Source organism: Crinia signifera, chromosome 4 (genome assembly GCF_055691185.1).
Source record: "Crinia signifera chromosome 4, ASM5569118v1, whole genome shotgun sequence".
Classification (NCBI taxonomy): domain Eukaryota; kingdom Metazoa; phylum Chordata; class Amphibia; order Anura; family Myobatrachidae; genus Crinia; species Crinia signifera.
In genome coordinates this window covers 307,429,535-307,456,403 of record NC_139220.1, presented here as the reverse complement: position 1 = coordinate 307,456,403, position 26,869 = coordinate 307,429,535, and the positions used below count along the sequence as shown (strand labels likewise).

General features: G+C 43.9%; 1 protein-coding gene across 1 annotated transcript in view; it reads right to left on the bottom strand.

Annotated features, from left to right (window-relative positions):
• The window catches only part of LOC146075784 (complement C3-like), a 172,236-nt gene that overhangs the window by 17,231 nt on the left and 128,136 nt on the right, over positions 1–26,869 (bottom strand). Inside the window, exons 27-34 of the mRNA XM_083185378.1 lie at positions 26,752–26,850; positions 25,383–25,533; positions 22,641–22,804; positions 20,874–21,032; positions 18,597–18,656; positions 17,582–17,672; positions 14,738–14,789; positions 3,578–3,665 (exon numbers count right to left, since the gene is read on the bottom strand). Coding sequence (XP_083041504.1) covers positions 3,578–3,665; positions 14,738–14,789; positions 17,582–17,672; positions 18,597–18,656; positions 20,874–21,032; positions 22,641–22,804; positions 25,383–25,533; positions 26,752–26,850 — 864 coding nt within the window. The remainder of the gene's footprint in view (positions 1–3,577; positions 3,666–14,737; positions 14,790–17,581; positions 17,673–18,596; positions 18,657–20,873; positions 21,033–22,640; positions 22,805–25,382; positions 25,534–26,751; positions 26,851–26,869) is intronic.

Sequence of the window (26,869 nt, the reverse complement as noted above, 5' to 3'; positions counted from 1 at the left end):
AAAATAAAAGTAGATGGGTGCTCCAATGGTGCATTACCACTTAAAAAAGACAATTTTATTTAGTAAAAGACATATAACAAAGGATGAGGTCACGTACCGTAGACAGCGGCTCAGAATTGCCGCAGTTTCACAGTGTGGAATGTTACACAGTACCTAGCAAACTTTGGAGCGGCCACGCCCCTATGCATTTTGTCACTCCGGACTTCGTCAGAGCCCTCTGGCGAAGTCCGGTGTGACGAAATGCATAGGGGCGTGGCCTAGCATCGGCGTGACGCTGGAGAGAGTGTAACCGCTCCAACGTTTGCTAGGTACTGTGTACCATTCCACACTGTGAAACTGCGGCAATTCTGAGCTGCTGTCTGCGTTACGTGACCTCACCCTTTGTTATAAGTCTTTTACTGAATAAAATCGTTTTTTTAAGTGGTAATGCACCATTGGAGCGGCCATCTTCTTTTATTTTAGAATAATTGACCTATTTGAATCAGAGAACTTTAAGTTCACAAGTGGAGCTGCCAGCTTGCTATACAAGCGGAATGCTTTTTAAAGTCTGCATATGGGTGTAGAAATCAAGAACACCTGATTCTTGTTACAACACAGGACATTTACCACTGGGACTGGTATTTTTTACCTTTTCTAAATAACAACATTACCTTTGCGCACTGTCATTTTTCTTGTTTTTCATATATATATATGTACTTGAAATCCTTGAACTGTGCAGTTGTGAGTATTTGGAGCTGTCTTGAAAAAGGCCCTCTAGTGGCCGAAACGTCGACCTACAGGATCTGAGGATCCTTGAAGTAAGATCTTTATATTATAACAAGCAAGTACGAAATTAAAAGATGGATGTTTTTACTGGTGAGTGCTCATCGTGGATTAATTATCCCATACACAGAATATTATTGGGACACATTGATTGTCACTCTAGTTAGGAACCCCAATTGATGACCTTGGCTGGCTGTGAGTGCGGATCCTCCAAGAATATATATATATACATATATATTTTGTCAGCCTTCAAGGAGAGAGCTACTCTATCTCAATTGTGGCAGATTAACCCTCTTTCTCTTTGCTGGGTCTGACATTTGATGAAACCACTTATTTAGGTGGTTCCATATATGAACTTTATCCATATGGGTGATTCCTTTATTCTGCTGGGAATATATTCTTAAGTGGACACTTAATAGGGTGGTTCCACTTATGAGTGTGAATCATATCGATATGGCCTCTTTTTACTCGTCCGGAGTGAAGTTAAACTTACCTCAGTGAGTTTTTCCTCACCACCATTTAGTGAACTTGAATATATACTTTTACTTGGCATAAGGAATGCCCCCTTGTTTTAAACCTGATATCTGAATTTATACTTTGCTGATGAAATCATACCCTGATGTAATCGTGTTGACGAAATGCGTTGGGATTCTTTTAATAAAGAGAACACCATTTGAACGAAGTCTACGTCTTATTGCCGAACATCTCTACTGACTACGGAAAATCAATGATTGTGGGATCATGTTGCATATTGATTAATGTTAGGTGGTACAGTTGGAGCGCACTCTGATCTTTCTTTTTTTCCCATAAACTTTTGCTTATGTCTTTCACGGTGCTTCTTTACTTTCAGGGCGCCAGCATGGTGCCGCGCGTCAGAGTCCCCTTGCGGGGCTCGCTTCGCTCGCCCACACTGCGGGCTCGGTGGCTCGCTACGCTCGCCACGCTAATTAAAATCAACTCCATGCCAACATGGATAGTGGAGGTATGAACTATCCATGTTGGCATGGCGTTAACTTCGTTTATTTAACTTAGTTTGTGGCGAGCGTAACCCGGAAGTAGCGCGGCGCCATGCTGGCGCCGTGAAAGTAAAAAGTACCTCTTTCACTAACAGGAGAGACATTTCAGAGTTGCAGCTTGGTATTTTTTCATTAGCGCAACACCTGAACACGGTTTTTGGAATAATTTGGATACGGGATGTATGGATACGGGATACCGTACCTGTATATATATATATATATATATATATATATATATATATATATATATAAAAATATATATATATATAAAAATATATATATATATATATATATATGCATTAGGAAAAAAACAATCCATGCATGAATGGATGAATGGTAGCCATTTTGTCAAATATCCTGTAATATCTGTGACTCTTCTTCAGGTTTAACTTCTCAAAAAAAAAGAACTAAACGTATCACATTGTTCACCTCTTCAGGCAAGCCTATCACTTATAGGCTTTTATGTATTATATAGCTTCCCTTCTGGACTTGTAACTTGGTGGGACTGCTATGCTATTACTGATGCCTGTCCTTGTGTTTCCCTCCTATATCCCTATAGATTGTAAGCTTGCAGCAGGGCCCTCTAACCCCCAAGTCTGTCTGTTATTACCCAGTTTGTTTTATCACTGTCTACAATTGTAAAGCGCAACGGAATCTGCTGCACTATATAAGAAACTGTAAATAAATAATAAATAAATAATCCACAGATAAGGTAAAAATGAAATTTTGAGCATATTTTTGTAGTGTAAAAAAATATAATAGTTTAAGGATTTTTAGGTACTTATGAGTTATCTGGGCGCCCGATTTTTTGATTGTATGCCTTAAGTTAAGGCATACAATCAGATGCGATGCGATGCGATATCGCATCGCATCGCATGCGACCATCGGATGCGATGACCCGATTTTTCCATAGGAATCAATGTTAAAATTGACAGAGTCCATTTTAACATGGAATTCAATGGGAAAAAGGGGTCCTTTTCATACCCCTACTATCCAAGTGGGCATGGAGTTGGATATAAACCTGTGGCGAGCGTAGCGAGCCACCGAGCCCGAAGCGTGGCGAGCGAAGCGAGCCCCGCGAGGGGACGGTATTCTATGTCCCCTCGCGGGGCTCGCTACGCTCGCCACGCTTCGGGCTCGGTGGCTCGCTACGCTCGCCACAGGTTTATATCCAACTCCATGCCCACTTGGATAGTAGGGGTATGAAAAGGACCCCTTTTTCCCATTGAATTCCATGTTAAAATGGACTCCATTTTAACATTGATTCCTATGGAAAAATCGGGTCATCGCATCGCATCACATCGCATCCGATGGTCGCATGCGATGCGATGCGATGTGCCCGATCCGACCCGATTTAGAAATCGGGCGCCCAGATAACTCACAAGTACCGATTTTTATTAACATGATTCTCATCAGTATAATTTATTTTTAAGATGCCACAAAAAACCCCATCATTTGACAGCCACAATTATATGTGATACAAAGTCAAATTACCCCTAATAACAGTAAAATAATATAAAGATGTACAAGTAATTTCTGTTAAGTAATTTATAGTGAAGTTTGCAGTGGAAAATGCTAGAACTACATGTTGCCAACTAGAATATGTAAATAAATCAACAGGGTAGGGCTGAGAGAATCTCGTTGTTTTAATTCAGAATGCCCATTGTCTTTATATGAACCCTGTATCTGTTTTGTCCCACATTATGGCTATAAAACGATAAGGCCAATTTGAAGTCTGTGTAATAATGAGATCCTCATATCCATATATGCTCTCATAGTTGCCTGGCCTTGGAACTCACCTTATTTAGGTCATTGATATCTGGAGCAAATCCGGTCATCATAGAAATATCCATAATGGACATGGTGGCATCCTGTTCTTTAAGGAATCTACAAGAAAAGTGACAGATCTAAAGATCAACTAAATGTATGTTAACTGGCAAAACATAAAGAAAACAATTGTGATGGGACTTTTCTCGGAAATATTATTTGAGATCCTCCTAGTAACAAGGGCTGTAAACCATCTTACTAGCATGTAATTAGTAAAACAAAAATAAAAACGGATTGAAAACATTTTGTGGCCCCCAAAAAAGCACCCAACACACATACACACACAATGCATACACAAACAACACACATGTCCTTTAAACTGTAAATAATACAATGAGAAGCCTATCTATCTATCTATCTATCTATCTATCTATCTATTTATCTATCTATCTAGACCGCTGTGTCCGTTTTTCTGAATTGAAGAGTCCTGTGAGTACCACAATAGGGACCATTCACAAACTACACCAGAGAGAATTTATGTGAATGGCTTCAATTGAACACAACTTCTTTTAATCATACAAATTGATCCTGCACAGGGTTAGTTTTATCACATTTCTCAGACTGAGAAGAATACCAATGGTGAGTATCCAACAAGATATTTAATGTGTATATTATTTGCTCACTTTTGGATCCCCAGGTCTATAAGGTAAAAATACCTTTGACCCCGGTCATCAGTCCATATTTAAGTTTGGTCAGTAATTGTAGCTTCCAGCAGTGGCCCTGGGCTGCAGCAATAGCTCCATAGTGCAGGTGGGGGCTCTAAGCACTCACTCACTCACTCACACACACACACACACACACGCACACGCGCACACACACACACTCACTCACATATATATCCTGAAGACCAAGTAGAGCACTTCAAAATCGTTTTGATCTTACTTCTGTCAAATATATAATGCTAGTCATTGTGTATTCATGTATGTTCACCTATTTTATCAGGACTGATGAAAGTATATACAGGTTGAGTATCCCGTATCCAAAATGCTCGGGACCAGGAGAATTTTGGATAACGGATTATTCCGTATTTCGGAATATTTTAATATTTCAATGATGTATTTTGAAGTATCTTGCATTTATGCTGTATAAACACATAATATACACACAAATATATTTTATTACCACATAAAATACACACAAACATATTTTAATTGTTCAAAAAACAAGGTTTCAAAACGTGAAACAAAATGTGTGTACTATCTCAGCACTGAATTTGAATGCCAAGCAATCATTGTCTTGCACATATATAGTGCCAGTTACATATCATGTCCCCAGTGATGCTGTTACATATGTCCCCAGTGAGTTTTTAGCAAAAAAAAAAATTTTTTTCACTTTCTGGAATGTCCGTATTTCGGAATAATTCGGATAACGGATATTCGGATACGGGATACTCGACCTGTATATATATATATATATATATATATATATATATATATATATATATATATAAAGAGGGAAACCTGCACTCTCACTCAGCCTTACAGCAATGGGGTGCCCATCTAAGATGCATGCGGTGACATGCACCAAATGTAGTCCAGAATCCACACACCAGAAGGTGGGTGGTGATGGAGCACTCTCCAGTTTCTTTAAATGAAAAAGAGGGTTCGTCTTAGTTTTCCAATAATAGGCAATTTATTAGCAAAGTGGTGTTACTCTCCATAAATGCTCCGACGTTTCGGTCCCATTCAAGGACCTTTATCAAGGAGCTTGGAGCAATGAGGTACACTTCAATCAGCGTAGTAGCCCCGCTTGGGGTATGCTGTTCAGACCCCAAGCAGGGCTACTGCTGATACCTCTCCCTATGAAACCAAGCATCTGACTTTCCTTCTTCATTGCTTTGTTACATTGCCTACCTGCCTTTAAGTCCCCTGAAATAGTGACACCTAGATCCCTCTCTTCCTCAGTAGTTTCCATTATAGTGCCATTTATACTATATTGAGTCTTTCGATTTTTGAGACCCAAGTGCATGATATTGGCATTTTTTGGCATTAAACTGTTGTTGCCATGCTCTTGACCATATCTCTAATCTACTTAGATCATCAATCATTTGTTTTACCCCTCCTGGTGTTTCTACCCTGTTGCATACCTTTTTGTCATCTGCAAAAAGGCACATTTTACACTCAATTCCATTTGCAATATCACCAATAAAGATATTAAAAATGACTGGTCCAAGTACAGATCCCTGGGGTACCCCACTTGTAACCTTTCCCTCCTTTGACTGTACTCCATTTACTACAACTCTCTGTTTTGTGTCCTGCAACCAAGATCTTATCCATTCAACTATCTTAGAATCCAATCCCAAGCTTTCAAGGTTATTTAACAGTCTGCGATGTGGGACAGTGTCAAAAGCCTTGCTAAAGTCTAGATGAGCTACATCTACAGCCCCACCCTGATCTATTACTTTAATCAACCAGTCAAAAAAGTCAATAAGATTTGGTTGACATGATCTTCCCCCAGTAAACCCATACTGTTTTGGATCCTCTAAATTGCTAATTTTGAGATATTCTACAATACTTTGTTTTAAGAGTGTTTCCATCAGTTTCCCTACTACTGATGTAAGGCTCACTGGTCGATAGTTGCTTACCTCTTCCTTGCTTCCACTTGTGCAGTGGCACTACATTCACTGTTTTCCAGTCCTCTGGGATTACTCCTGTAGATAGTGACTGGTTGAATAATTCTGTTAATGGTTTTATCAGCTCCCCTTTAAGCTCTTTTAGTATCCTTGGATGTATCCAGTCTGGCCCCATTGATTTATCCACTTTCAGTTTTGAGAGTTCTGTGAGGACTTTCTCCTCTGTAAGTGTACTTGTTTCTCCCTCAGTTTTCTGACTACTTGCAACTTAACTGTCACCTTCCCCTCTCTTTCAGCAGTGAATACTGAGCAGAAATAATTATTAATATGATCTGCTATTACATTGTCCCCCTCAAGAAGACTTCCACTCTCTATTTTTAGTCTTATTACTCCACTTTTTGTTTTTCTCCTTTCACTTATAGAATAGAATAGAATCAACTTTATTGGCCATGTGTTCTTGCGCACACTAGGATTTTTTTGTGGATTACAGTGCAGCATCAAGCAGGGATGAAATGGGGGGGGGGGGGCATTACATACATTCCATAGAGACATTATACACATTACATTGAGAGCATGCACAGCGACTAGACAGCCATCAGCGGCGCCACTGGTCATTGCAGCAGCCAGGTAGGTAACAGTATAAGCAGGGACAGTTCAGTTATCACACCAGGAACACGTACCCGCCAACTACACAGCGCCTAGGCAGCCATCAGCGACGCCACTGGTCATTGCAGCAGCCAGGTAGGTAATAATACAAGAAGGGACAGTACACTTATCACACAGAGAACACACACCCGCCAAGCTGCACAGCGCCTAGGCAGCCATCCGCGGTACCACTGGTCATTGCAGCAGATGGGCAGGTGACAGCATTAGCAAAGACAGCACAGTTGTAGCAGGGACAGTACAGTTATCACACAGGAGACACGGGATGCACAGAAACAAAATAACTCCCCCAAACACGGGATACCTAAAAAAAGTTTTCCCCCTTTACCCACTGACTGGGCCATTTTCTCCTCAGCCTGTGCATTTGCATGCCCTACCATCCACTAGGGTGTGAGGGGAGAAGAAAATAATGTCTGTGCTCGAAGCATGGCGAGCACAATGAGCCATGCACTTTTTGTCCATGTTGACCTAATGCTTGTGTTGACCTAATGACCCTGTGGACCTAACCCCATGTAGACCTTCGTCATGTCAACCTTCATGCATGTCGACCTATTGGTGTCAGCCTAATGCTTGTCGACCTAATTTTTGTCTAACCAATGATCCATACCCGTAATCACTACACATAGGCCCTTATTCAGATTCGATCGCAGTACAAATTTGTTCTCAAAATGGGCAAAACCATGTGCACTGCAGGTGGAGCAGATGTAACATGTGCAGAGAGAGTTCAATTTGTGTGAGTTATTTTGTTTCTGTGCAGGGTAAATACTGGCTGCTTTTTTTTTTACACTGCAATTTAGATTTCAGTTTCAACACACCCCACCCAAATCTAACTCTCTCTGCACATGTTACATCTGCCCCACCTGCAGTGCACATGGTTTTGGCCATTTTGAGAACAAATTTGTACTGCGATAAGATCTGAATAAGGGCCATAATTAAATCATAAAAGCCAAGTCATTGGGTCCGCCACATGCAGCGCAAGTTGCTGAACTAACAGCATTGATCAGATCATACCACATACTGCAGCTGAGGGAAAGAAAAGATTCAACATTGGAATGGTGCAAGACTTTGGTGCTGTTTGGAAGCATAGAGGTTATCTAACAGCTTCAGGACCACCTATTGCACATTCACAAATGGTAAAAGGACTGGAAAATGCAATCCAGTTACAGGAGGAGGTTGCAGTGATTGAACTTCACTCTGGGAATGGGGGGGGGGGGGGCAGGATGGGCAGGGGGCAGAAGCAGGGGGAGCGCCCAGTGTTTTATGGGTATCCCCATATAAATGTAGGACTTTCCCTACAAATGCAGGCGTGACGATGTCTGCTTGAGGTGAGCGGCTGAGGTCATATAACGTCAGCGCCCGTTCCAAATTCGGAGATCTGTGGGCAAAATAGTGAACGGGGTGATTATTTCTAAGTGATCTGACTAGGTCGCTTAGAAACTAAGCACAGATTGCTCCATGTGTAGGCCCCCCCCAGCAATGGCGATGTGTTGTCCCACGTGTCACCATCACCGGGCTAGATTTATACTGCATGCAGTGTAAATCTAGTCATTTCCAGTGTTCTCTCACCAGAGAAGACTGGCCGTGCCAGATCGCTTCAGCACACATCACTGGTGCATCGCTGTGTGCTGATCGATCTGTGCTGAGCGATCTGTGCTGAGCAGTATCTGTCAGCACGGGGTACCCATCGGACCGTGTGTACGTGGCTTTAAAATTGCAACATGATTTGACTTTTCAATATTGCATCCAAATATCTAAGCAGTTGCAATATATTTGTCAAGCTCAACAAGAGTCCGAACCAAGTTCTCCATTTGGTCCAGCACACAACATACAGCCTGACCATGTTATGGTGAGAAGCTTGCTGCGTTCAGGTTCCCTTACAATGAGACGATCCTTGGCTCGTATTGCGGACAACAGATGCAGCTATAAAGGTTGCTGAGAAAGACACCTAGATCGCATTGCAAAACGGTGAGAAACCCAATATTAAAAACACCTAAAAAGCTCTAAATTGTGTGCAGACACTGATTTGAATTTAGGAGAGCTCTTCAATCAAGATGGAGAACATTGTCTATAATAGACTGTATGCTTACAGGACAATATAAAAGAAAAGTTCAAGCTGTTTTATGGCTTGAGAGGAACAGTTATGGACATCACAGTAATCAGAATGGTCTACTGTGGAGAGAGGCCAAGTAGAGGTTCATGGTCCTCATAGTAGACCTTTCCTTCTTCTTTTCTAAGCAGGTCACCAAGAGCACTCGGTGACGTCTATAAGGAACAGGGTTTATCACCCATTGAAAGAAGCCGTACCAAACCACCAGAGGAGAGGTGTATACTCTGGTGTATGGATAATGTGGTATATTGCTCAAAATAATATATAATTCAACAATATCATGCACTTTTGGGACAGGTAGAGCATACCCAACAGTCACTGGCATTTAATAAGACACCATTGATGAAGGAAAACATATGTTTCTTATAAGAAAATTAGGGGTCGGGACACATAGTTTGGGAACCGCTGCCTTAGAAAGTTGCGAAAAGGATTGTGAAAATACTTGTGGACGGCAAGTTTATGACCAATATAATAAAACCAAACAACCCAAAGACATATTACCCCCACATAGAGGAGATTGTGTCAATTTTGCTTTAACCCTTTCAGGTCCAACGTCTAGTTCAGGTCTTCGTTAAACGATGATTCATTGTATATAGTTGTTTTTCGGTGCGCTCGCCTTCGTTGACTATAGGCCTTCGCTGGATCACCCGCTCGGGGACAGAGACACCACCCGGACTGGAGGGCAGTCAATGTAGAAGGCTCAATGGATACCGCTTGTTGTTAGGTTATTTGTTGATTACGTAGAACAATTGTGGGTGGATCTTAAATCATTAGCCGTTCTTTCTTGGCCACATTTAATTAATTATAGACCAATTATTTTGTTTGAAGTGCTTGAATAATAAATACAGCTAACACTTTCTGCCAAACCTAAGTCTCCGAGTCTTTATTTCAGGTAAGTGGTAAATTATATATATGCACAAGGTCATACATCAGATGCTAGGATGTTTATTTTAGTCACTGTATATTCACATGTGTTCAACGATGTTATCATATCATATAGCGGCTAGCTTTCACTCGCTAACTAGATAACTAATCACAGATGCTCTTGTTATCATATCATATAGCGGCTAGCTTTCACTCGCTAACTAGATAACCAATCACAGATGTTCTTGTTATCATATCATATAGCGGCTAGCTTTCACTCGCTAACTAGATAACCAATCACAGATGTTCTTGTTATCATATGATATAGCGGCTAGCTTTCACTCGCTAACTAGAGGGAAGCTTGCAGACTAAAGTGAAGCTTTCAGACTAAAGTGAAGCTTGATTACTTAAGTGACTTGTGAGTTGGAAACAGAAGCAGGTGAGTTATCTTGCATTCTGTCTGTCTTGCATTCTTTATCTGTCTTTCTATATAGAGACTGTAATTTTGAGGGAGAAATCTGAGTGTGATTTTGGTTGTGCCTGTATCTGTATAGTGTATTGTTACTAGGTGTGAACAGATACTAGGAGGAGGAGCTAAGTCTAGGTGTTTAGAGAGATTAGGGGGAGGAGCTGAGTGTAACAGCTGCCTGACATACTATATAAGGAAGGACAAAACTCATTTGGAGCTTGCTCATTGAGAGGGAAGCTTGCAGACTAAAGTGAAGCTTGATTACTTAAGTGACTTGTGAGTCGGAAACTGAAGCAGGTGAGATAGAATACTGAAAAAGGTGAGTTTAAACATAGTCTAAATTTTCATATTTATTGAAATATATTCATCTTCTTTCTATCCTATTGTAACCTGTTGCTCAATTTTGACATTTAATTCATTTTATCTATATTTTTTCCAACATTGTATTTCATTTTACTCATTCACTATTATTTTCTCTTATCTTTGCCACACATTTATTGCACTCTGTTTTCCTCTTCACGCCTGCTCACATTTGCCTCACTTCTGACCTTCTCTGTTCCCTTCATCCTCTCACTTGTTGTTGTTTCATACTTAATTGGATTACTCAATCAACCTGATTTTACCCACTTTTCTCCTCTCTGACAGTTGTTCCTTGCCTGTTACCTTCTCTCCTCTTTCATACCCCAAGCTCTCTCACTCTGTTTTCTACCACATCCTCGCAAATCTACTACAGACGCTGTCTGTCCTCCCAAATCCCTCTCTGTCTGCTTTCACTAACCTACCATCTCACCTCTGGTCCTCATGGCTGTTAATCTCTCAACTTCACTTTCTCCAACCGCTCCTACCCCCTCCCATCCCATACCTATCCTGACCACTCGCCCCCGCACGCCCACCGTCCCAACAACCCCCCCTCACTTCTGCAATCCCAAAAACCTTGTAATTTGTTTTTTGTTTGCTATGTACGGCGCTGCGGACACTTTGTGGCGCCTTATAAATAAACGTACTACTACTACTAACTAGATAACCAATCACAGATGTTCTAAGATTGCCTAACAATGGCCCTTATTCTGATCTGTGCGGAAATTCCCGCATTCTTACGGAGCGGTCCGCACGCCACGGTGTTTTGCCGCATGCGGCCATCGTCCGTAGAAACGCCCACGTGTCCTCCGCATTCGGACGGACTCACTCTTTAAGAACAGGGCGTGTTTACGGACGACATACAAAGCATGCGTGTGCGGGAGAAACACTCCGATTCGGCACGGTATTACAGAGTATTACAGTGTATGCTCGGGAATACCGCATCCGAACGGGAGACAAGCGGTGCTACCGCACGTAAGCGGAGTATTTACGCCAAACAACCCACTATGAAGTATCTTCTGCAATACATCACATGACCCACTTATTCAATTACCTATCCTCAGAAAAAACAGCTTATTCGGAATTGGAATCAATTAGATTCCAATATATCCTTACAAGCATGCCTAACACATGCATTGCACACATTAACCCTTACAGCAATGTAAGTGCAATGGTTTGTATTACACCCTGTGTAAAAGATTATAAACGTCCTATTAGTGAGTAATGAGTAAAGGAGTAGATTCTATTGGGTTCAGGTGTTAATGGTTGTAGTCATTAGGCGTCCGTTCGCCTACCGCATGAACGAGTGGTGTCCGCAAAGCAATAGTACACTTGTGGACACCGCACATTTCTGCCCTTTTTGATCGCGTGCATTCGGAGTGGTATCCGAATGTACGCCCCCCAACATAAGTGTACTCCCCCGTGTCCGCCCATGTTTCCGCCCCGTTTTGCCCACTTTGAAACTACGCCCATGTGTCATTCCGCATGACGCCCATAATACGCCCCTATTTCCCGACTGATAGCGGTGAACAGTTTTGGACGGGATTTGGCCGAACTGGTACCGAGTCAAGGCGTGGCACATGCGCGTAGCGTTCTCCACGCATGCGCAGACGCCATAAAGACGCGATCCGTAAGTACGCGGTAAAGTCCGCGTCAATCAGAATAAGGGCCAATATGATGTTGCTTCATTTTAAACTCATTTCATAGAATAAGCACACCAGCATCCAAACTGATCATGAGATAAATTTAGTTTTGCCAGAAATGCTACGCAACTCGAAATGCTTATCTCATGGTGCCAAATGTCCAAATATTATGTGACATCTGTGGTAATGGGAGCGTATATAGAAATAAGGGGATTCTATATGCTATAGAGGGTCCACACCCTTGTTCTTATTGATCCGACATAGCCCTGCGAGGACCTGCTCTCACAGTATTGAGTGATGTGCTAATGTATTCATTAATAAATAATGATGTCTTTAAGAAGTGGAATCTCGGGAAAGATGTGGCATGAGTTCGCCCGCCCGGCGGGCATCGAGCCATCGTGAACCACTCACTATATTCCATAGACAAAAATAACCTCACGGTTTCACATTTCACATTAAAGCTTCTTAGACATGATCTGAGATTTCCCAAAACTGCTGAATTACTACCACTCAAATGCCAAAAACAATGATATTATGATAATTAATGGACGTGTTTCTTGCGCAAAACAGATATGGTATGCCATCACAACTTTCTCCGCTATCGGTCTGCCGCCAAATACTTGTGCTGGCTAATATCAGCCAATGCAAGGGGGCAGGACAATAGTGCACCGCAATTGGCTCACCATGGCCATCTTGGATATTTTAAAATGGCACCAATTGCTTCACCTAAGGGCCATTTGCACCCGACAGTAAAAGCGAGCCCCGTCACTGCCCGCATGCCGCTACTGCATATTGAACAAATTGAAATGTACTATCTCTATAATGGGGCATATTTCAATAACTTCAAAAAAGTGTACATGTCTGAAAAAATGTAACCCCAAAAGGCCCTATACTGGCACAATCGCAACCTAACGAAACAAGCCCCAAGGGGGTATTCAATCTGTGCCGATATTTCCCGACAGGAAATATTGGCACTCACATATTCAATGTTGCCGTTAACGACAGTACTGAAGGCTGTCAGTTCCAACTGTTTTTTTAAGTTGGATCTGTTTTGTCAGAAACGGCAGCAGATTTTCGAATTCATGTCTGTTTTCAAACAATCAGTGGCAATTTTCGACCATTTAAGGACTTTCTGACACACAACAGTCAGAAAATGTAATTCTGCCTTTCGAGTAGTGTCGGATTCGACAAAAACGGACGGGATTCCGACAGTTGGAATCCCCAGGCCACTGGAGGGTGGCAGTTTGGAGCCCCCCCATGGAGGTCAACTCCATCCACAACTCTCTCCCCCCCACTGGAGCATTACCCGCGAACCCCCCCCCCCCCTTTTGTCAGCAGCAGATAGGAGCAGCAGCAGGGACGCCGGCAGCAGGGGTAAGTTTCCTGCACTGCACCCGGCAAAACCCGTCCGCCCCCTCCTATCCGTGGAGCGCCGCAGCACCCATAACCCGTCACATCACGTAAGTTTCCTGCACTGCACCCGGCAAAACCTGCCCGCCCCTCAGCCATGTAGTGCCGCGGCAGAGCCCAGGTCCCTCCCGCAGCACCCATCACCCGGCAACCCCCCCTTTTGTCAGCAGCAGAAAGGAGCAGCAGCAGGGACGCCGGCAGCAGGGGTAAGTTCCTGCACTGCACCCGGCAAAACCTGCCCGCCCCTCAGCCATGTAGCGCTGAGGCAGAGCCCAGGTCCCTCCCGCAGCACCCATCACCCGGCAAACCCCCCCTCCGTGGATCGGGTGACAGCCCAGGTCCCTCCCGCGCCGCTGCACCCCCCAGTGGATCGGGTGAGCGCCGGGGTGTCCCCCCTGCCTGGGGCGTTCCGGTGCTCACCTGATCCACTGGGGGGTGCAGCGGCGTGGGAGGGACCTGGGCTGTCACCCGATCCATGGAGGGGGGGTTGCCGGCCCTGGGAATCCCAGATTAAATACCCCATACAAGTGTTAATTTGCTCTCTACCCTGAGCTCTGTCTCCCCATAACTCCCTTATAGGCTACTGCAGAAAGTGTCAGTTTGAATAAACAGGAAGTGAGAGAAACAAACACCATTCCCCATCTCAGGAATTCCCTATGGGAGAATTCCATTTATTCGATTCAGCCTTAAAATAAGGGCATGACTGTTCCCTTATAATACATTTGAAGATGTAAGTCATATACTGTATAAAGTATTGGAAGCACCGCTGTATATCAGAGCCAGCATGGGGAACCTCAGGGCCACATTCAGTTTGGATTGCATAAGTAATCTGACCCGCAATTTTCCATTAATCTGCAAACTGTGTCACCGCAGGACCAATTTTGCACATGTGCCTTGCAAGGCCCTCTACAAATGGAGGACACCCACATACAAACACACACACACACACACACACACACAATGCTTTATATCCCTGACGTGTGCTCAAATGTGATCTACATTAATTACAGAATTAGAATTTAGCTTATATAGTAAATAATGACTTACCTGGTACAGATCTTAATGGATACCGTTGATTTTGTGCCTTCTGGAGCCTTAGCTGCGTAGGAAATATGAATATTCACATTAGAGATAATAATAAATACACTGCACAGTACAGTACTGGAGGACTGGGTGTGGTATAAATCACCGAAAGTCGGGATTCCGACAGTCATTACTCAGACATCGGAATCCCGACTGCACAGTGGAGGGAGCGCAATGAAGCCCCTTGCGGGCTCACTGCGCTCGCCACGCTGCGGGCACGGTGGCGAGCTGCGCTTGCCACCTATTTTATTCTCCCTCTATGGGAGTCGTGGACCCCCACGAGGGAGCAGTCGGGATTCCGACATCGGAGTAATGACTGTCGGAATCCCGACTGTCGGGCAGCCGTCTAACCCCCGCTGTGTTACAGCATAAAGTCACTGCACAGTACAGTACTGTAGGACTGATATAATATCTATTCCGGCATAAAGTCACTGAACGGTACAGTACTGTAGGGCTGATATATTCTCTATTCTGGCATAAAGTCACTGCACGGTACAGTACTGTAGGGCTGATATATTCTCTATTCTGGCATAAAGTCACTGCACAGTACAGTACTGTAGGACTGATATAATATCTATTCTGGCATAAAGTCACTGCACGGTACAGTACTGTAGGGCTGATATATTCTCTATTCTGGCATAAAGTCACTACACAGTACAGTACTGTAGGGCTGATATATTCTCTATTCTGGCATAAAGTCACTGCACGGTACAGTACTGTAGGGCTGATATATTCTCTATTCTGGCATAAAGTCACTGCACAGTACAGTACTGTAGGGCTGATATATTATCTATTCCAGCATAAAGTCACTGCACGGTACAGTACTGTAGGACTGATATATTCTCTATTCCGGCATAAAGTCACTGCACAGTACAGTACTGTAGGGCTGATATATTATCTATTCCAGCATAAAGTCACTGCACGGTACAGTACTGTAGGACTGATATATTCTCTATTCCGGCATAAAGTCACTGCACAAATCTATGTTCTCTCTTATTGCTTGGAATCTCTGTATCCGCTGGTTCGGAAACTCTGCCCTCCCAATCTATGGCTGTCCACTCATTCTATGGCTGCTCTCCTATTCTATTGCTGCCCACGCAGTACTATGTGCCTAATTCATCTTTGAGTGCAATGCCCCTGACCAGTATATACAGTATTTCCTTAGCTTATGGCTCCCTAAAAAATTAAAACTCCCTGTCTTATAGATTGTCCATCACCCTAACCCTAAAATTCTGAATAGAAATGCAGTGGTATTAGTTGTGGCAGACAGTTCCCCTTGGAGCACCGTGTTCTCGGGCGCTGAGTGCTTTTTTTTTGTCTAAAATTTGCACCTTACTCACACTAATAAAATGTAACAAGCGCTTTAATACAGTAGCCACAGTTTATTCCCATGCCAAGTCCAGTTGTGCTTCATCTGCAACTGTGAACGTTTTTGTCTCCATTTCCTCTGCGGATAAGGTCATAGCCCAGCGACTCTGGTACACTGTGATTGGCTGTGATGTGAGTACAATGTCCAATTTACAGAAAAGGCGCTGCCTGCACCTCTTGGAGCATCACTGGTGTATGGATGCTAGGTGCATAAGTATCTGTATCTGTGCTCTGTATCTCTTGCAGGTTTGTTATATTAAATCTACACTGTCTAGGGGCCTTATTCTGGTTCACTCCTTCTGGCAAATTCCTTCTTAGCTGGACAAAACCACGTGCACTGCAGGTGGGGCAGATGTAACATGTGCAGAGAGAATTAGATTTGGGTGGGGTTTTACTTCAAAGTGAGATCTTTATTGCAGTGTAGAAATAAAGCAGCCAGTATTTACCCTGCACAGAAACAAAATAGCTCACCCAAATCTAATTCTCTCTGCACATGTTACATCTACCCCCCTGCAGTGCACATGGTTTTGTCCATCTAAGAAGGATTTTGTCAGAAAGAGTGAACTAGAAAAAGGGCCAATGTGCGCTGCAGGTGGTGTAAATGTTACTTGTGCATAGAGAGTATGAGATTTGGGTGTGGTTTTTTCGTCAAAGTGAGATCTATATTGCAGTATAAAAATAAAGCACCCAGTATTTTCCCTGCACAGAAACAAAATAACTCAACCAAATTTTAAATCCCCCCCCCTCCCTGCAGTGCACATGGTTTTGTCCATCGAAGAAGGAATTTGACAGAAGGAGTGAACCAAAATAAGGCCCTCGGTCTACAATCATAAGGCTCTCTGTCAACGTATAAGTGTATCACCTCCCCACACATGGCTCCCTGTGCTCTACATGCTCTGAGCACATATTATAATCTAACTTTATGCCCACGTGGATGGTAAAATATGAACAGCTCGGTTAAAAAAAAAATCATGAAACACTCACATCAGCCTTTAAAAAATAATGTTGACCTTTTTCATATTGACCTTTTGACTGTCCACCAATAGTTGATGACCTTTTGATCTAGACACTGTAGAGCTAAATCCTGGATATCATCTCCTGCATACATTTAAGTTACATATATATGTGGTAGGGAATATAGATTGTAAGCGCCACTGGGGCAGGGACTGATGTGAGTGTTCAACTATAATCTGTACAGCGCTGCGGAATATGTATGCGCTATATAGGAAACGTAATAAATAAATAAATATATAAATAATTGTTAATAATCTGGTAACACAAACAAGAAATCTACAATGTGCGGTACTGTACAGATAGCATAAGAGATCCCAAAATACTGCAGCTTAGTGGAAACTACTCTAGATATCACAGATGTCTCCTCTTTATAGCCACAGACAGCAGACACTGCTGGGAATCCCAGTTATCAGGACACATACTCACCATTAGGTTCATCTTTAATTGTCACAGTGAGATCAAAGTTATTACATTTCTTCTCCTTTTCTGTCTCAATGGCGTAATACACTGATGTCACCTGGGGATGGAATGACATCATCAGGGATGAATATAATTTATAATTAATGCATGGTAATCAGACTTCCCGGAGCAATATCATAAACACGGTCGTAGACAGTGGTGTAACCAGAAATTTGACACCCCCTGCCAAAAAAGTTTCTGGTAACCCCCCACCCCCCACCACCACCACAACCAAAATTCCTGACAGATACAAGAGGTCCAGTAGGATCTCCAGCATCAATCCTCCAACGCGGCGGCAATTTTTTGTGGGTTATTTTTTAGAAGATTCTATGCAGGCATAGCATTGCCACAGCTTGGACTGTGGTGGCATTGCTACCCCACTGGGAGTAGGCATGTTGGCACAACACGTCCTTTTAAAATTCTGCAAGACTAAATTTTACCAAGCAAATCCAATGTATTATTTTTGCAGAGAAAAATAAAACTTCAAGACATAATAATACAACTATTAAAAATTATGTTCATTTGTCTATGTTATCGATGAAGTGCATTCATAGTTAGGAACAAATGTTGCAGTTTGCGAAATAGAAGAAAAAGTATTTCATATAATGACGGGATCAGACCAGAGCTATTACCAAATAGAGACTGTATTTAAAAGCACTGTTTTAGCAACAAGTAGTGAATAAGTGGCAATATAAATAATGTTGTATACAGCGTAATCTCCTGTTACTGCTGCTGGTAACAATGGGAAGTATGGAACTGCAGATCCAGGCCTCCACATAAAAATAGCCCCCCCCCCGGCAATCAAGTACATGGCAAAATCCACCTCAAAATGAAATTACTTTACATCATTGTGGAAATCAGATTACAGCCAGATTAATATTTTGTGTTCTGTTTTGCCCATAACCCATTATATTAGCAGTCTGCAATTCATAAAACCATAAAAAATAAAATAAAATGATTACAATCTCTGAAGTACACTTACCCTCAACGTGCCTTGTCCCTTCCCCTTGGCAGTGACCACAAAGTCTTGATTTATTTTAGTCTGTAAAGAGACACATTACTTCAGCCAAAACATGAAAACATTTCCAGCAAGTACCCAGTGTCACATTCTCCTGTGTGAGTACATAGTACAGTCACCCCCACTAGCGCACACGGGGGGGGGGGGGTCTGAGTACCCAAGGTCACATTCTCCTCTGTAAATACATTGTACAGTCACCCCCACTAGCGCACACAGTGTGTGTGTGTGTGTGTGTGTGTGTGGGGGGGGGGTCCTGAGTATCCAGTGTCATATTCTCCTCTGTGGAGTACATTGTACAGTCACCCCCACTAGCGTAAACAGAGGGGGGGGGTCTGAGTACCCAGTGTCACATTCTTCTCTGTGAGTTCATTGTACAGTCACCCCCACTAGCGCACCCAGGGGGTCTGAGCACCCAGTTTCACATTCTCCTCTGTGAGTACATTGTACAGTCACCCCACTAGCGCACACAGGGGGGGGGGTCTGAGTACCCAGTGTCACATTCTCCTCTGTAAATACATTGTACAGTCTCCCCCACTAGTGCACACAGGGGGGTCTGAGTACCCAGTGTCACATTCTTCTCTGTGAGTACATTGTACAGTCACCCCCACTAGTGCACACAGAGGGGGGGGGGGGTCTGAGTACCCAGTGTCACATTCTCCTCTGTGAATACATTGTACAGTCACCCCCACTAGTGCACACAGGGGGGTCTGAGTACCCAGTGTCACATTCTTCTCTGTCAGTACATTGTACAGTCACCCCCACTAGCGCACACAGAGGGGGGGTCTGAGTATCCAGTGTCACATTCTTCTCTGTGAGTACATTGTACAGTCACCCCCACTAGCGCACACAGGGGGGGGGGGAGGGCTGAGTACCCAGTGTCACATTCTCCTCTGTGAATATATTGTACAGTCACCCCCACTAGCGCACATGGGGGGGGGGGTACAGACTACCCAGTGTCACATTCTCCTCTGTGAGTACATTGTACAGTCACCCCACTAGCGCACACAGAGGGGGTCTGAGTACCCAGTGTCACATTCTCCTCTGTGAGTACATTGTACAGTCACCCCCACTAGCGCACACAGAGGGGGTCTGAGTACCCAGTGTCACATTCTCCTCTGTGAGTACATTTTACAGTCACCCCCACTAGCGCACACAGGGGGGGTCTGAGTACCCAGTTTCACATTCTCCTCTGTGAGTACATTGTACAGTCACCCCCACTAGCGCACACAGGGGGGGGGGGGGGGTCTGAGTACCCAGTGTCACATTCTCCTCTGTAAATACATTGTACAGTCTCCCCCACTAGTGCACACAGGGGGGTCTGAGTACCCAGTGTCACATTCTTCTCTGTGAGTACATTGTACAGTCACCCCCACTAGTGCACACAGAGGGGGGGGGGGGGGTCTGAGTACCCAGTGTCACATTCTCCTCTGTGAATACATTGTACAGTCACCCCCACTAGTGCACACAGAGGGGGGGTCTGAGTATCCAGTGTTACATTCTTCTCTGTGAGTACATTGTACAGTCACTGTCACCCCCACTAGCGCACACAGGGGGGGAGGGCTGAGTACCCAGTGTCACATTCTCCTCTGTGAATATATTGTACAGTCACCCCACTAGCGCACACAGAGGGGGTCTGAGTACCCAGTGTCACATTCTCCTCTGTGAGTACATTGTACAGTCGCCCCACTAGCGCACACAGGGGGGGGGGGTCTGAGTACCCAGTGTCACATTCTCCTCTGTGAGTACATTGTACAGTCACCCCCACTAGCGCACACAGGGGGGGTCTGAGTACCCAGTGTCACATTCTCCTCTCTGAGTACATTGTACAGTCACCCCCACTAGCGCACACAGGGGGGGTCTGAGTACCCAGTGTCACATTCTCCTCTCTGAGTACATTGTACAGTCACCCCCACTAGCGCACACAGGGGGGGTCTGAGTACCCAGTGTCACATTCTCCTCTGTGAGTACATTGTACAGTCACCCCCACTAGCGCACACAGGGGGGGTCTGAGTACCCAGTGTCACATTCTCCTCTCTGAGTACATTGTACAGTCACCCCCACTAGCGCACACAGGGGGGGTCTGAGTACCCAGTGTCACATTGTCCTCTGTGAGTACATTTTATAGTCACCCCCACTAGCGCACACTGTGAGTACATTGAAGGCAGTCATCCCATTCCAATATCTTCATAAGTATAAGTGCCACGTGTATCTCTCTCCATAACAAACCACGTCAATTCTCACCTGGTCCGAGCGTGCCACCATGGAATTTTGAAGATTGATGCGATGTACTGAACCTTGTGATCTACCAGGGAGCTTAAAAGAGACATCCATATCCAAATCTTTGACAGGTGGGACGTCTATCTGATACTGGGCAAGAGCCTGGAACACCATGATGGTAGCCTAGAACAAAGATGTAGCACATTGTATAGGTTTTACTTTATTTTAAATACAGCTGCTATATTTGTCATTACATTGAGTTTGGAGTCAGAAATAACATTGGAATAAGCTATGCATCCAGCCATCAAGAAACCATGTCTAATATCCATAGTCATATTATTATAATAATAATAATTATTATTATGCTTTATAGTAAACCTATTATATACTGTAGGTTTGTATTGAGATTTTTTTATTCACTAAGATCCAATAGTTACATATACCCAGAATGTAAAGTAGGATGGACACCTCCAGGGCACATACATTTTAACTTTTGTCAAAATATTAGGTACTTGTGTAGTTTCAGAGGCTCTGTTGAACTGTGTGCGTGTAGCACAAGTTAAAGGTAAGTCCTTGGATATTTTTGATGCTTCTGAAGACAGTTGTGTACAATTGAAATTGTTTTATGGAAATGTTTGAGAGTATATAACAGGTGAGGCAGCCAACTTGGCTGCCTCACCAGAAGTCAATGATCAAAATAGTTGTACAATAAAAGTAAAATAACTGTACTGTACTGGATGTAAAAGTCAGGTGGTTGTTCTTTTCAATAATTCTGTATTGGTAAAACATTTATCAGAATTTACAATAGTTAAAACAGTGCACCAGCCCAGTAAATATCATTTGCACCAGGGAAAGCCTTGGTGCTCTGCTGGTGGATCTGTGCAAACCCTCACTTGCAAGTATTTTAGAAGCCTGTGATGCTTACGCAGTTTGCTATCAATTAATCATTCAGAGTATCGTGCAAGCTTGAATTAGGCCCATTAGGTGCATCTTCCTAATGTGATTTTAAAAGGTATGGCATAATGTTAGAAACAAATGTCCAAGAGAACAGGAACAAAATTATGTAAAATATACAGTTCCACGTGGCTGGTGCAAGTTTTTGGCACCCCAGGGAAAACTTCAGCTTACTGCTTCCACCAATACCCATATACCCAATACCGACTGTGCAGACCCTCAGGTGAACGTGTGGAGGAGGTGTCTCAGTTAAACACCTGCTGCTTTCCTTAAGTTTAACAAGTACGCCCCTCTCAGAGTCATCCTTAAAAGTATAGAGCCCCATTTACAGTAGAAAGCTTTTAAATCTTATGCGTTTCTTGGCACAGCTGGAGATTTCATAAGGGATGATGGAAAAAAAAATATTATAAATCCATATGAAATAATAAGAAAGATAACCAGACAGGTAAAGTGCTAACCAACCAGCTTGTTTTTCAAACCCAACCTGTAACATGGTAGTAAAAAGCTGATTGCCTGGTACTTTATCTCTCTATGGGCCAGATGCACTTAGATTCAAAAGTGATAAAATTGAGAGTGATAAACAGCCAGCCAATCAGCTCCTACCTGCCATGTCACAGACCGTGTTTGATAAATGTCAGACAGGAGCTGATTGGCTGGCTGTTTATCACTCTTCCTTTTATCACTTTTGAATCTATCTGGCCCTATCTCTCTTCAAGGCTTGGTACATCTGCCACACATTGCGCAGTGAATCAATTGATGCTGATGCATTCATATTCATTGAACTGTTTACATGTGTACAAGCTGTCACTGAGTTAATGGAGGAGTTACAGTACATACTTGTGTTGATCCCCAAACTTCTCCACGGAATTGCTGCTCTGTGATCCATCTAACTGCCGGGCCACACTGCTCAAACTTCTTTAGGGTAAGAAGTGCGAGGATCGCATAGGATGTAGCCTCCAGGGATAGGTGGTGGGAGTTCGGCTCTACCCAGTGATTGTTACCTAGAGATATACAGATGCAATCAGAAAAGTGCAGCAAAAAGCAGCTTTTTGCAGGTAAGTGTGCTCCCGCGATTCCACCTATTCAATTGCAAATGCGTGAAAATGGAATTTGCTCAATAATGTTAGAAAGATAAACTGACTATGTGGAAATATGCCTGTACCCTACAAAAAAGGCAAACTAATATAGCATAATAGTACAGAGGTCGTGATAAAAAATATTTGGGGTAGTTAAATTGTGTCAAACGGCTGAATTTTTTGAAAAATATTATAAAAATGATAAAAAAGCAAGTGTTTCACAGCAAAATAAGGGCGGGATGTATTAAAATACATCGCCGCCCTTCGCGCCCCCCCCGCCGCGATGCCGCCGCATATGTACTAACATATGCGGCTGGCATCGCGATGCCGTGACGGAGGCCCCCCGCGATACCTGTACTGTGGTCTGCGGGGGGTCTCCGTCACCTCCCAGCCGGCTTCTGCAGCTTTCACGCCGGGGACAGCTAAGCAAGCTGTCCCCGGCGCTTCCTCCTCCCCCTGCAGCCGGAAGGACGTCCGGCTGCGTTGCTAGGGGGAGGAAGGGCTTACCTTCCGGGGTCCAGGAGGACCTGCAAGAAGGTAAGCCCAAGGGAGGGGGGAAAGGGGGGGTCGGCGAGGCGGCGGGTTGCGGCGACGCGGCGGGCGCCGAAAAGAAGCCCATAGGCTTCTATAGGGTATCGCCACCCAAAGGTGGCGATACCCTGCCCTGCGAAACCGCTGCGAACGGGTTTTAGTACATAGGAAAATGCGGTAAAACGGGGGTTTTACCGCATTTTCCCTTTAGTACATCTCGCCCTAAGTGCTCAAATTAAATTTGGGTTTAAAAAAAAAAAAGAGTATATGTAGAATATCTGCTGACAAAGGAAGGTCTTCAATCTGCTTTGTTGGGTAGGTTCTTTATTCCCCCTAAATCTAATGACAGCACATTATATGGCTTCCTAAAACTCGTTCTGCCTTACTGACCTTAACTACCATCTGGCTTCTAGTCAGCATTATAAACCCGCCCACTGGATCCCAGAATCCTTCATACCTTCAAACACACCAATTCGATCACACGCAAGTAATGCAGCTGTGTGTAAGATGGTATACGGTCGTATTATCGACCACACTTAGGTCGACAGTCATTAAGTTGACACCTCTAGGTCGACAGGGTTCTAGGTCGACAGGGTTGAAGGTCGACAGGTGTCTAGGTTGACATGGGACAAGGTGGACATGGGTTTAGGTCAACATAGCGTTAGGTCGACATGGGTTAGGTCGACAGGTCGCATAGTAATTCCCCAATGACGCAGGTGCAGGGGGCGGGCATCTGACATCAGTGGATGTCATCTGCCCCCCCGCTTCCCATACAGGCACTTGCAGATGTAAGACACCAAAGGGGTGTCTTAAATTTGCAAGTGCTTAAAAAATGATTCAATGGTCTGCGACCATCGACTGATTTTATGACCGAGCGCAAGGGTGTGAATGGATTAGTATTAACTGCGGGTAATAGCACTGTGCGAGGGGGGGCGGCTGTGCATACGATGGGCGGCGACTGGTGAACTTGCAAGCCTGTGAAATTAGCAGATTTCTGAGTCAACCTGAATAAGGGCCTATGTGTGATTTACAGTACTACAAGTGCCAACCTGTACATGCAGACATCCGATTCCTTGCATCCTATGCATGATGTATGGTATTGCAGGTACCATTAATTTACCTGTACATGCAGACATCAGCTTCTCTGTGCCCTATGTGTGATGTATGGTACTGCAGGTGCCATTACTATAACTGTACATGCGGACAGCAGGTTCCCTGTATCCTGTATGTGATGTACGGTACTGCAGGTGCCATTACTATAACTGTACATGCGGACAGCAGGTTCCCTGTATCCTGTATGTGATGTACGTTACTGCAGGTTCCATTACTATAACTGTACAGGTGGACAGCAGGTTCCCTGTGCACTATGTGTGATGTACGGTACTGCAGGTGCCATTACTATACCTGTACATGCAGACAGCAGCTTCCCTGCATTCTATGTGTGATGTACGGTACTGCAGGTGACATTACTATACCTGTAGATGCAGACAGCAGCTTCTCTGCGGCCTATGTGTTATGTACGGTACTGCAGGTGCCATTACTATACCTGTAGATGCAGACAGCAGCTTCTCTGTGCCCTATGTGTGATGTACGGTACTGCAGGTGCCATTACTATACCTGTACATGCAGACAGCAGCTTCCCTGCATTCTATGTGTGATGTACGGTACTGCAGGTGACATTACTATACCTGTAGATGCAGACAGCAGCTTCTCTGCGGCCTATGTGTTATGTACGGTACTGCAGGTGCCATTACTATACCTGTAGATGCAGACAGCAGCTTCTCTGTGCCCTATGTGTGATGTACGGTACTGCAGGTGCCATTACTATACCTGTACATGCAGACAGCAGCTTCTCTGTGCCCTATGTGTGATGTACGGTACTGCAGGTGCCATTACTATACCTGTACATGCAGACAGCAGCTTCCCTGCATTCTATGTGTGATGTACGGTACTGCAGGTGACATTACTATACCTGTAGATGCAGACATCAGCTTCCCTGTGTCCTGCAGCTTTCCAGCTCTGGCCAGTGCATATGAAGTGATTGCAATAGTATAAGGTTTGTTCAGAGATTGATATTGGTCATTTAAATAGGATATTGCTATGTCAATGCTTCCTCGTAGATTCTACGGTAAAAAACAGAGTTAATGTCAAATCACTATTATTATGATAACAATATTTATGGTAAAGATTTTTAGTGTACAGCTGAGCCCATGCAGATGTAGCAGAATGTATTGTAGCAATTTCTTCTTATTGTTTCCTGTTTCCATATAATGTTTTAATGTTGGTTTGTTCATTGAGATTCATTGGCACCTGTCGAATATATACATGTTTAATTGGATATTTTGTCATGGCGTCACAAGGAGGCTGTTGGGTGTCTCCTGCTGCAGGGTGACAGAAAAATACCAGCTCCTGCACAGTGGCACTGGTCACAGCGAGCTGGCAGTGCAGCACAGCACTGTCCTCTCTCTGGCTCCGAAAGAGAACAAACGGGAGGTACAGTTTACTTGTGCTGTAAAGCAGAAGCTCACGTTACAGCGCCAGAGGTCACAGCAGCAGGGAATTACAACCTGCACCATGTTTTTCAGCCGAAAAAGTCCACTTCCATCTGAAAATACCATGGCTAGGGAAGACTTTCCGTACCAATCTTAAAGATGGTTATGCATAAATAATTTTGCATTTAAATAGCATTCAAATACATGACTGGCGACAGGGTTGGCTAAAACATCATACTCCCTTCAATGGATGGCTTCCTTCCCATGATGCATACTGGTGTCATCTTTACCGTAAGTGATGCCTACAGCGCAGGTCACTAGTCGGTTGCAATAACAAATGGAATTCTGGTGACCTTCTTTCCTTCTGAGGTCCAGATGCAAAACTTCCATGCTCCATGTAGGTACATTTGGCCAATTACATGTATTTAGCCTCGTATGTAGCAGGGAACAAGATACTGTGTGTGTGTGTGTCATGGCCTATTACTTCCATCCATATTACTTCCACCGCCTTCATTACATTCGGGATAGCCTACATTGACCTCCCACATGGATGAGTCTTGGCCTCTCCACACCTTGTAGATGACCAAGACAAGATAGTTAATGTCATTGATTTCATATGGCAGTGATCATAATGTTGTGGCTCATGGGTGTACATTGAGGACTTGTCCTACATTGTCAATGTTGATGTATTATAACTACTGTATATTAGATGCTAACCTTGGGCTATCTGATGGACCAGGCTTTCTACAGCCACAGCCTGATAGCTAATAGAGCAGGTGGAAAGAGATGATATAAACATGAGACAGCAATAGCTGTTGAAGGGGGTGGAAAATTGGTCCAGGTACTTACAGCAATGTGGTCGCAGAGGTCCTCACTTTCCAGCATAGCGATGAGGACGAAGGCTGTGAGAGTAGAGTCCAACTCAACAGCTCCCTTTGTTATACCGCCCTGTGCAGAACACAAAAGC